Source organism: Mobula birostris, chromosome 4 (genome assembly GCF_030028105.1).
Source record: "Mobula birostris isolate sMobBir1 chromosome 4, sMobBir1.hap1, whole genome shotgun sequence".
In the NCBI taxonomy this organism is placed as follows: Eukaryota; Metazoa; Chordata; class Chondrichthyes; order Myliobatiformes; family Myliobatidae; genus Mobula; species Mobula birostris.
In genome coordinates, this window is record NC_092373.1 from 55,725,049 (window position 1) to 55,738,022 (window position 12,974).

The 12,974-nt window shown below is 41.5% G+C and overlaps 1 protein-coding gene across 1 annotated transcript in view; it reads left to right on the forward strand.

Annotated features, from left to right (window-relative positions):
* Positions 1-846: 846 nt before the first annotated feature.
* LOC140197024 (transient receptor potential cation channel subfamily V member 6-like) overlaps positions 847-12,974 on the forward strand; it is a 34,563-nt gene continuing 22,435 nt past the window's right edge. Inside the window, exons 1-5 of the mRNA XM_072256959.1 lie at positions 847-863; positions 1,572-1,666; positions 3,981-4,103; positions 5,061-5,201; positions 12,650-12,748. Coding sequence (XP_072113060.1) covers positions 847-863; positions 1,572-1,666; positions 3,981-4,103; positions 5,061-5,201; positions 12,650-12,748 — 475 coding nt within the window. The remainder of the gene's footprint in view (positions 864-1,571; positions 1,667-3,980; positions 4,104-5,060; positions 5,202-12,649; positions 12,749-12,974) is intronic.

Here is a 12,974-nt window from a genome sequence, read left to right on the forward strand (position 1 = left end):
TTTGTTAAGCAGTCCTTGCATGGTGGGAGTTGATTTGTTTCGATTTCATCTTTTTTGGCACAGAAAAGGTGATACCTGAGTTCATTGACCTTGGTGGTTGATGCTTTTGGGGCATACAGGAGACATGTAAATGCCTACAGTTTGTCCATCAGTTCTGGGGAGAGGTCTCGTTCCTGACCCAACTCTAAGAATGTTCCTGTTGCTGGTCAAAAGTTTTAGGGCACTTGTCTTCCCTTTGCCTGCAAAAGCGCTTACAGTGTCACATCCTGTATATGTGTGCAACCCGATGAGAGCCCTACAGACCTCTATGCCAACAGTGGCAGCAACCTTCCTGATGTCTACAAGCCTTGTGCAGGTTCTAGTGCCACGATTCTGGAACAATGGGGCCTTAATCTTGTCACAAAATGCTAAAGACATGATAAAGACATCTGTGTCTTCTGAGCAGATCACTACAGATTGGTATCCCTCTCTTGTGGCATGGGCATCATGGAGAAGTAGGCAGCCATCTGCACACTGAAAGCTACCACAATGCTATCACATATTTTCTAGCACTGGGGGTGTATACCTTGCCAAAAATTGCTATAATAATTATTCCCCCCAGATGGTACCAGTGGCCCAAATTTGGGGTCCTGGCTCGTGGACTAAGAGGAGCGAATCTGGATTTTCCAGCAATTATTACCAATAATTTTGGTCTGATACATAGAGCGCATATGAAGAATAAACTTGTATTATGCTATCATTCTTAAAGCAATACTTATAAGATGCCTTTTCTTTTTTAAAGGAATCAAGCAGAGCCGAAGGTGCTCAAAGTATTCAAAAAATATCCATATGTATATCACAGTGAACATGAATGATACAGCAAGGTAACCATTTCAAAAGCAAAACGTTAAAAACAAAAATAAAACAATATCCAGGGCCAATCACTTAAAATTTAAATGTAGTCATAGACTTACATAACATAGAAACAGGCCCCTAGGCCTGACTCATCAATGACAACCAAGTTGTCTACCTGAGCTAATCCCATTTCCCTGTATTTGGGCCATATCCCTCTAATCCTTTACTATTTTATTCCCCCTGTCTTAATATCTTTTAGCCATTGTAATTGTACCCATGTCTATCATTTCCTCTGGCAGCTTATTTCTTATACTCAACCCACTTTGTGGGAAAATGTTGCCCCTCAGATCTCTCTTAACACACCTCTCTCACGTTAAACCTAGCTCTCTCGTCTTAGACTTCCCCACCCATAGATAAGGTGACCATTCATCTTATTCATGCCTTTTATAGGTAAGGTAACAGAATTTTATTTTTGTTTTAGTTAAATTTGAACAGTTTAAAATACTGTGACAGTCTTTTCAATCCTCACTCTAGTTAATTGAATTTTATTTCTATTTTTGGTTAATCTTCCAGCATCAAATGCTTGGAATTGATCCTCAGAGTAAGTCATTTACTTAAATGGGAGAATAATTGTTTGGATCTACAGGAAATAATTTAATTTTAAATACATTTCAAAAAAGATTTGGCAGAATTCTAATGATTCATGATTTGAATTACTGGATAATTTTCTTCTACAGACATGGAAGTGAGTTTTTTAAAGCAGCTCACATAAATGACACTGTCAGTATGAAGTCCTTATTGACGAGTAAAGATTTTGATCCTGCAATTCGAGGTAGGTGCATCATATCTGAATAAGTTGCAGTGCCTTGACGTAAAACCTTAACTTCCATCTTCAGCCTCTATAGATACTATTTGACACATTGAGTTCTTCCGGTTGTCTGTTTTCTGTTCCAGGTTCCAGAATCTGCAGTCCCTTTTGTGTTCATTTAAAGTCTTCCATTATTTTCTGCATTTTACTTTTCATCTCCTCACTTTTAAACGTCTATTAATATTTATAAATTGACACTGTATAAATGAAGCACAGAAACAGAATTTACTTAATAGGAGCAATTTATAGCTGCTAGTTAGCAACATCTAGAATGCAATTCAGGTTAATTCTTCCATAATCTTCTCCTTAACTGCTTTCCTTTGAATGTCAAGGACATCACCTAATAGAAATTGAAAACTGAAAGTTTATACTTCAATATTCTCTCTTAAAAAACTTTCTTTGGAAACAATTTGTTGTTGTTTGACTTCAACTATGAGGAGCTTATTGTAAATGATGTACATCAATTGATGTGGAAAATCCAGCTACATGAGCAAAAAACTTCAATTAAATATTGCATGGAAACTGCATATTACTATTAAATTAATAAATTATAGTTGAAAGGATGGACAATTAATTGCAAAAGACATTCCAATAGTAGAAAACATCACTTGCATAAATGAAGTTGATGGTAGTTGCTGGAAGTTAATTACACAGCTCCAGAAAAATGCTACAGCAGTTGCTTGAAGCAATGCCCTCAGCCAGAATGTTTCATACATATCCTTCCCTTCATTAAATGATCAAATATAGAAATGTTTGCTGATGAATGCATTAGGCAATTGCTTTTACAAATCCTAAGAAATTGTAACAGCCCGTCTCTACATGGGGTAATACCTTTTCCAGCATCTGCAGATTCCTACTTGTTTGCTGCATTCTGTCCAACATCCCCCAAAGCACCTACTGCTCACATTTAAGTTCTGAGCATGCCCCTGAGTGATAGACTGCGAAATCAGTGGTATTGTGCTATTAAGTACTCTTGATTTCACTGAAGACTTGAACTCTGTGGGAGCATTCTCAATCAATGATCAGAAATAATTGAATTTGTACCCTGAAGTCACTAGTTTTCTTTAATCTGCTCCAATTTCCATTTCCATATCCTTACTCGATAACATTTTGTCATTTTAAATGACTGAAGGGAAATTAGGAGATGACATTTCCATGGTCCAACAGCAACAAATTACCTGCTGGAGGAACTCAGCAGGTCGAGCAATCCATTCCTCTCACCAAACCCCCTCACTTTATACTGGTTATCTCTCCTCTCCACTCTCTATCCGAATGCAGGGTTTCAACCTGAAATCGTGACAGTTCCTTTCCCCCCCACAGATGCTGCTCAACTCATTGAGTTCCTCCAGCAGATTCTTTGTTGCTTTAAAAGTAAACATCAACAGTCTCCTGTGGTCTCAATTCTTGTAGTTGCACTTCACTTTCTGGGTAAGAGGTCATTGGTTGAAGAATGCTGTTGATAAAGAACTGACAACAAAGTCTAATTGAAGGTTTCCAGGAGAAGGTACACAAAAGGTTCAATTTCTTCAGTGCTCCAAGGTGACAGAAACATCCCCACTGACCAGAAAGTATAAACTGCAATATTATTCACACTAATGCTGAAAGTCTTGGCTGGAAGCATTTTGTAGGATCATAGAGTAATATTGCAGAGTGGAAGATTTCCGATAGTTCATCTTATACTACTTTTTGGTAAGATCACCCAATTAATCCTGATTCTCTGAACTTTACTCTTCGGTGAGCCATGGTCAATTGGCTGCATGTGAGATTTTGTCCCACTCAAGCCTAAAATCTGAAGTGGGATACCAGAGCAGTAGTGAGCAGGCACTGCACAATGCAAGATACTGTTGGTGAAAGTAAGCTATACATTTTAACCTGTTGATTTCTGTAGTTACAAATGTGACAAATATACACCCATGAGCCTAATATATTTTGCGATGGAATGACGATAGAAAGCAGTCTTCCTTTTCATATCATTCCATTCATGTTACAATCAAGGTTTCAAGAAGTGTAAGGAATATAGGAAAGAAATTCTAATCCATGATAATAAATAAACTTTGTAATGTTGGACATTAATGATCTACCAGATTATGAATATTGATCTCTATCCCAGTGTCTATGTCACAAAAATATTAAGTCATATTCCTTTTATGGCTGGTTAGATCATAATATATTTTCTTAAACTACTGACATGTTCACATTTCCAAATAATATTGTAACAGATTTTGTGCTGAGTTGTGCACTAATGCTTAAATTGAAATTTTAAAAATGTTATTTAAAGGGAACTTAGAAGAAACAATACTACATACTGCATTGTTAAATGGCAATAAGGAAATTGCAGAGTTCATTCTGGATATGGTGCCATCATTAATCAATGAGCCAATGACGTCTGACATGTATAGAGGTAATAATTCTCATGGTTCAGGTAGCTTTGACTTCATTAAGGCCTCTACACAAATATAATTGATTTTATTCCAAGATTGTTTCTCAGATTTAGAAATTCAGATCTTAGTTTATATGTGCAGTATTTATGTAAGCAAACACAATGATATATTTAATGATCATTTTAACATATTCATTGACCACACTTCAAAAGTACCTTATTGATATAACCCTGAACCTGTAAAGAACAGGTAACAAACTATATAATTGCAATGTGTAACAGAAATACTAGAAACACTCATCAGGTCAGGAAGCATGTATGGGAGGAGAAACAGAGAATGTAAGTTAAATGATATTGTTAAATTGGATACTGAGTCTTGAAGGCTTCAACATGCCTAGGTGGAAGTTGAGATGTGGTTCTTTAAACTTAAGTTGAGCCTCATAGCCTCTGCTTCTGAAGCAGTCTCTCTGGAAGGAGGTTGACTTACTGTACTTCCATTCTAGTATCGTAGGCTTAATGGAGGTCATCCTTCCAGCAGGCAATGATTCCCTCTCCACCCCTGATGAGATGGCCCATGTTCCTGACCCACAGTTGGGTGGGCCTTGGGACACAAACCGCAGATGGCTTTTAAAGTGCTGAAAGAACCAGTGTCTGGATGTTAGTGAATTGCTGAGCCTTCTGAACTCTTTCCAACCACCTTCTGTCCTCATGACACATAAAAGTTCAGTTAAAAAAAAAGCCAGAACATTCTTTTAAGTGTTTTTATTTTCACTCTCGGTCAGCCAACAGTTTATTTTCTGTTGGAATGAAGAACTTTCCCTTCAAGGCAAACAATATCATTATCAGATATGGGGAAGATTCAATAAACCTAGTAAAGTCAAAAAGTACCAAGAAACTGAATTAAACTGAGCAGCAGTCTCATGGTCATTTCTTGCATTGTTTACATGAATCAAATATCTGTAGTTTCTCAATCTGCAGGTGAAACGCCGATGCACATAGCTGTTCTGAAACAAGATATGGAAATGGTTAAGGAACTGTTGAAACGAGGAGCTGATGTGATGAATGCACGTGCTACTGGTTCCTGCTTTGTCCCAGGAGAGGAATGTCAGTGTTACTACGGTAGGACCTAATTTTTGTGAGTGAAGGTGGATATTTTTGTCATGATCTCCAATAGGCACTAAACACTCTGGACCTCTGGTGTAATTTTGTTGAATGATCCTGCTAATTTTAAGGGCTACATTGATCCATTAGTGATATCACAATTACTAGTTGAAAAATTTAATTGGATCAAAGATCTGCTGTAAGTCCAAAACATAACCAGAAAATGCTCGAATCACACTGGAAGTGAGGCAGCGTGTATTGTGCAAAATGCAGATTAGAGATTCAGATCAAGGAGCCTTCATCAGAACAATCTACTCTGATATCAATTAATAATCAGAGAATGAGGCAGTGAGTAGGTGGATTAACCAATGAATATGACTAATAGATCCATTATGAGGGTTTTGCAGAATATTAGACTATTCATCTTCTCAAGATTTTGTGCTATTCTTTGGGAGGTAGTGCACTTGTTTTTATACATTAATAAAACTCTACTGGACAGTTAATTGATAGAAAAAAAAATTTTGGCTGCATAACCAAGTTTGGAAAAGGTGGCCTGAAGCAACATAGTCCATAAGACCATAAGAAAAAGGAGCAGAATTAGGCCAGTTGGCCCATTGACTCTGCTCTGTCATTTCATCATGGCTAATCCATTTCCCTCTCAACTCCATTCTCCTGACTTCTTTCCTTAACCTTCCACATCCTGACTAATCAAGAACCTATCAGCCACCACCATAAATGCACCCAATGACCTGGCCTCCACAGCCGCTTCTGGCAATGGATTCCACAGATTCACCACCCTTTAGCTAAAGAAATTCCCCATCATCTCCATTCTAAATGGACTTCCCTCTATTCTGAGGCTTTGCCCTCTGGTCCTTGACTGCCCTATGATAGAAAACATTCTGTCCACATCCACTCTACCTAGGCCTTTCATCATTTCAATGAGATTCTCCCCTCATTCTTCTCAACTCCAGTGAGTAAAGGCCTAGAGCCATCACTCGTTCCACTAAAAAGAAAATAATAGGAAAAGAACCTGGATGGACCAACCCGGCATCAACCTAGGCACTGGAAATGACAACTGCAAAACCCGCACTGTCGACCTTGCAAAGTTCTCCTTAATGCCATCTGAGAACTTGTGCCAAAGTTGGGAGAGCTGTCTCACAGACTAGTCAAGCAACAGCCTGACCTAGTTGTATTGACAGAATCATATGCTACAGTTAACATTCCGGACTCCACCATCACCATTCCTGGGTATGTACTGTCTCACTGGCAGGACAAACCTATCAGAGGTGGTGGCACAGTTGTATACAGTATAGAGAGAGTTGCCCTGGCAACCCTCAACATCGACTCTGGAGTCCATGAAGTCCCATGGCACCAGATTAAACATAGGCAAGGAAGCCTCCTGCTGATTACCATGTACTGCTCTCCCTCAGCTGATGAATTAGTACTTCTCCATGTTGAGCAGCACTTGGAGGAAGGAGGCACTGAGGGTGACAAGGACACAGAATGTACACTTCAATATCCATCACCAAGAGTGGCTCAGTAGTACCACCACAGACCAAGCTGGTCAGGTCCTACTGGACATGGCCTCTGGACTGGGACTACAGCAGGTAGTGAGGGAACCAATGAGAGGGAAAAACACCCTTGACCTCATTCTCACCAACATACCTGCCACAGAAGCATCTATCCATGACAGCATTGGTAGAAGTGACCACCGTACCATATTTGGGAGTCTAAATCCCATCTCCACATTGAAGAAACCCTCCATCACATTGTGTGGCACTACCAGCGTGCTAAATGGGATAGACTTCGAACAGATCTAGCAACCTAAGACTGGGCATCTATGAGGCACTGTGGGCCATCAGCAGCAGAATTGTAATCAACTACAATCTGTAACCTCATGGCCCGGCATACCCCCCACTCTAACATTACCACCAGGCCAAGCGATCAACCCTGGTTCAATGAAGAGTGCAGGAGGGCATGCCAAGAACACCAGGCATATCTCAATATGAGACATCACAATACAGGACTACCTGCATGATAAACACCATAAGCCGCAAGAAATAGACGGAGCTAAGCGGTTCTGTAACAAATGAATCATATCTAAGCTCTGCAGCCCTGCCACATCCAGCCGTGAATAGTGGTGGACAATCAAAGAACTCACTGGAAGAGGAGGCTCCACAAATATCCCCATCCTCAATGACAGAGGAGCCCAGCACACCTGTGCAAAAGATAAGGCTGAGGCATTTACAACAAACTTCAGCCAGGAGTGCCGAGTAGATGATCCAGTTTGCTCTCTCCAGAAGTCCCCAGCATCCCAGATGCCAGTATGTAGCCAATCCGATTCAGTCCACGTGATATCAAGAAACAGCTGAAAGCACTGGATACTGCAAAAGCTATGGACCCAGACAAAATCCTGCCAACAGTCCTGAAGAACTTGCCGCATCACTAGCCAAGCAGTTCCAATACATCTCCAACACCGGCATCTACCCAGTAAAGTGGAAAATTGCCCAGGTATGTCCTTTAAACAAGAAACTGGACAAGACCAACCCAGCCAATTACTGCCTTTTAAGCCTACTCTCAAACATCAGCCAAGTAATGGAAGGGATCACCAACAGTGCTATCATGCAGTACCTACTCGGCAATTACCTGCTTACGGACACTCAGTTTGGGTTCCGTCAAGGCCACTCAGCCCCTGACCTCATCACTTCCTTGGTCTAAACATGGACCAAAGAGACAAATACCAGAGGTGAGGAGTGATAGCCCTCGACATCAAGGCAGCATTTGACCGAGTATGGAATCAAGGTGCCCTAGCTAAAATGGAATCAATGGGAATTAGGGGAAACCCTCTGCTGGTTGGAATCATACCTAACACAAAGGAAGATGGTTGGGGTCGTTGGAGGTTAATCATCTCATCCTCAGGACATCACTGCAGGAGATACTCAGGGAAGTGTCCTGGGACCAACCACCTTCAGCTGCTTCATCAATAACTTTCCTTCCATCATAAGATCAGAGGGGGATGTTCGCACCATTTGTGACTCCTCAGATAGTGAAGCAGTTCATACCCAAATGCAGCAGGACCTGGACAATATTCAGGCTTGGGCTGACAAGTGGCAAGTGACATTCGAGCCTCGCAAGTGACCATCTCCAACGAGAGAGTCCCTAACCATCGTTCCTTGAAATTCAGTGGCATCACCGTCACTGAATCCCCTACTATCAACATCCTGGGGGTTACCATTGACAAGAAACTGAACTGATCTAGCCAAATAAACACCATGGCTATCAGAACAGGTCAAAGGCTAGGAAACCTGCAGCATGTAACTCACCTCCTGACTCCCCATATCCTGTCCACCATCTACAAGGCTCAAGTCAGGAGTGTAATGGAATACTCGCCACTGGCTTGGATGAGTGCAGCTCCATCATAGATCAAGACACTTGACACCATCCAGTACAAGGCAGCCCACTTGATTGGTACCCCTTCCACAAGCATCCAATCCCTCCACCATCAATGGACATTGCAGCAGTGTGTACTATCTACAAGATGCACTGCAACAACACACCAAAGATCCCAAGGCAGCACCTTCCAGACCCACGACCACTATCATCTAGAAGGACGAGAACAGCAGATACCTGGGAACACCGCCACTTAGAAATTCTCCTCCAAGTCACTCACCATCCTGTCTTGGAAACATACCACCATTCCTACATTGTCGCTGGGTCAGAATCATGGAATTCCCTTCCTAACAGCACTGTGGGTGTATCTATACCTCAGAGACTGTAGCGGTTCAAGAAGGCAGCTCATCACCACCTTCTCAAGGGCAACTAGGGATGGGCAATAACTGCTGGCTTAGCTGGCGATGCTCACATCCCGAAAATGAATTTAAAAAATACAAAAAACCTTTCAGTCTGGGGATTGTTCTTGTGAACCCTCTCCAGTATCAGCAATCCTTTCTTAAACAAGGGGCTTAAAACAGCTCACAATTCTCCAAGTGAGGCTTCACCATTGCCTTTTAAGCCCTCAGCATTACATCCTTGCTTTTATATTCTAGTCTTCTCACAATGAATGCTTTCCTCACCACTCAGTCAAGCTGTAATGAGCCTTTGGGACACAAGGACTACACAAGGACTCCCAAGTCCCCTTATACCCCAGTTTCTTGAATTTTCTCCCCAGTTAGAAAACAGCCTATGTTTTATTCCTTCTACCAAAATGCATGGCGATACACTTCCCTACACTATGTTCCATCTGCCATTTCCTTCCACATTCTCCTAACCTGTCTCAATCCTTCTACAGTCTCCCTGCTTCCTCAACGCTACTTGCCCCTTCACTTATCTTTGTATCATCTGCAGACTTGCCCACAAAGCCATCAATTCCATCATCCAAATCTTTGACATATAATGTAAAAAGAAGCACTTCCACATCCTGGCTACCGTTCAGAGGCCTGTATATAACTCCCATTGGGTCATTTTACCTTTGCAGTGTCTTAACTCTGCCCACAAGGATTCTATATTTTCCAATCCTATGTCACCTCTTTCTAAAGATTTGATTTCATTTTTTTATCCACAGAGCCATGCTTACCCTTCTGCCTTCCTGCCTGTCCTTTTGATACAATGTGTATCTTTGGATAACTATAATCCCAACTATGATCTTCTTTCAGCCATAACTCTGCGATGTCCACAATGTCATACCTGCCAAGCTCTACTGCATGCATTCAAGTATAACACCTTCAGTCCTGTATCTATCATCGTTTTCAATTTTGTCCCCCCTGTTACTCTACATTTCAACCCACTGACTGCAATTTTGCCCTATCATCTGCCTGTCCTTCTTGACAATCTCACTACACACTGACTCAGCTTGTAAACCAAGAGCCCTCTCCTCTATCCTATCACTCCAGTTCCCATCCCCCTGCCAAATTAGTTTAAACCCCCCACCCCAACAGCTCTAGCAAACTAGCCTGCAAGGTTGTTGGTCCTCCTCAGGTTCAGGTGTAACACGTCTTTTTTGTACAGGTCATATCTTCCCCAGAAGAGATCCCAATGATCGAGATATCTGAATCACTGCTCCCTGCACCAGTTTTTCAGTCATGCATTGATCTGCCAAATCATTCTATTATTACCCTCTCTGGTGTGTGGCACAGGCAGAAATCCAGAGACTACTACCCTGGAGGTGCTGCTTTTCAGCTTTCTACCTAGCTCCCTAAACTCTCTCTTCAGGACCTTCTCACTTTTTCTACCTACTGTATGTCATTGGTGCTGACTCAGGCTGCTCGCCCTCCCCATTTAGAATGTCATGGACCTGATCTGGGACATCCCTGTACCTGGCACCTGGGAGGCAACATACCATTTGGATGTCTCTATCACGTCCACAAAATCTCATGCCTACTCCTCTAACCACGGAATCCCTTATCACTACCGCAGTCCTCTTCTCGCCCCTTCCCTTCTGAGCCACACCACCAGACTTGGTGTCAGAGATCTGGTTGCTTCAGTTTCCACTGAACCCCCCCTCCCCAAGTAATTCAACTCCTCAACAGTATCCAAAATGGTATACTTATTATTGAGGAGAACGACCGCAGGGGTAGTCTGTATTGGCTGCCCATTTCACTTCCCTCTCCAAAGATTCAAACATTTACATGTCTCCTGCAGCTTAGGGGTGACTACCTCCCTCCAGCTTCTCTCTATTGCCTCCTCAGTTTCCTGTACGGGCCAAGGGTCATTGATCTGCAGCTCCAGTGCATTAACACGTTCTCTGAGGAGCTGCAGCTCGGTGCACCTGATGCAGGTGTGGTTATCTGGGAGGCTGGAGGTCCCCCCCCCCCCCCGGACTCCCCACATCTCACACAAAAAAACAGAACACATCCCCTGGAGCCATTCTCATTGCTCTAATTATGCGCTAACAGGTGAAGAAGGAAGAATGAAGACGAAGAAGAAGAAACTCACCAGATACTTAGCTCTCCCAAACCTGTTCTCACTGAAACCTGATGAGCCAAAGCCTCCACACTCTAGCCCTGGTCCACTCACACAATAACCACCCCGAAAATGGCCACTCCACTTGTCTTTTTATTTCTCCTTGCTAATGATTCACAACTGTGCCGTTGAAAAAAACACACAAAATCCTGGGGTCCCAGACCTGTGTGAGGACTCCTCCACTGATTTGACTGTGACTGCGCCACCGAGAAAAGCTTGCTTGGAAACTATGGCACACAAAATGTGCTGACTTCCCCCATTTGCTTCTTTTAAACTCTCTGCTTCTATGCAATCCAATGTCTTCTCAGAAACTATGGTGCACAGAATGGACAGATGAATTGTGCTAGAAATACAAGAGGCTGTAGAATCAGAAGGTATATGGCATTCACGATGAAGGTCCGTTCTCACAAAGGTTCTTCCCTTTGATAACCAGTAATATCTTTAGAGGAACAGTGCCAGTGGTGTTAATGTAGTGTTATGTTGACTGTGATGGCTCTATTGCTTACACTCAAGCATCTTTAGCTTTCAGTTAAAAGCTTATGCATTCATGAATCCTTCCTACATGCAAAAATTCAAGATGAACACTGCAGTGTAGAACCAAAGGAATATTGCTTTGTTACAATTGCTAACTTTTGGTGATATTACACTTGACTCTTTAAAGACTTTACTGACAACTGACTGGCAAAGTATACCACTACTTCCTTTTGAAGTACATTGCAGATGCTCCCAATGCCCAGGCCAATCTTCCTCTCAGAAGCCTATCTAAAACATAATTTATCCAACCAACCATGGCAGCATTCTACTGTATTATAACAGCAACCACAGCTCACAAGGTCGTAAGTTACATGAAAAGTACATGAGAGGTAATTAGTGAATATTGGCATCTCCCAACTGCTGCTTTCTCACCAAAGGTAAGATTCAAAGATTCAAAATGCATTTATTATCAAAGTATGTATAAATTATACAACCTTGAGACTTGTTTGCTTACAGACAGTCATAAAGCAAGGAACCTGAAAGAGCCTAATTAAAAAATATAAGACCAACTCCCAGTGCCCACAGAGAAAGAGAAAAAATAAAGACAAAACCAATCATGCAGACCATAACCATGGTAAGACAGGTAATAGGGAAATTCCACATAGAAATTTAGTCTCTTAATATTTGTGGAATCTGTTTCTATGTCTAACTCCGAGATTAAAGATGGAATTAGCTTTATTGTGATACTACTGATCAGTGGTATTCTTGCAGACTGGCCTGAGAGGTTTTAAGGGATAAAGAAGCACTGTTACAGATGTAAAGGTACTTAATAATCAAAGATGATATGGAATAATCCTTTATTTATTTATTTCAATAATACTGAAATTTCTGCAGGAATTATGGAAACTCTTTCAGAAGGATTTATTTGTGTATACATTCTGTTTGAAGCAATTGTTTTATTTGGTTAAGATTAGTTTATGATTCATTTTCACACTAAATGTTCAGTCACTTTTCCATCATATTTTTACGTGTAGGTGAGTACTTGCTGTCATTTGCTGCATGCATTGGCAATGAAGAAATTGTCCGAACTCTTATTAAACATTGTGCTCCACTGGAAGCCCAGGACTCTTTAGGCGAGTATTTCATCAATATCCCAGTAGTTTTTTCATACAACCACCAAATTATGTCTAATTTACATAAAAAAGCCTTTAGTATCTGCACTGGTTGTATTTTGTCATAAACACCTTGGAAACGGGCTTTTCAGTCCATTGTGTCCATGCCAACTAACCAGTCCCATTTTTTAATTTTATATCCCCATGAACCCCCCCACCACTGCATCTCCCCTACCCTATTTCTTCT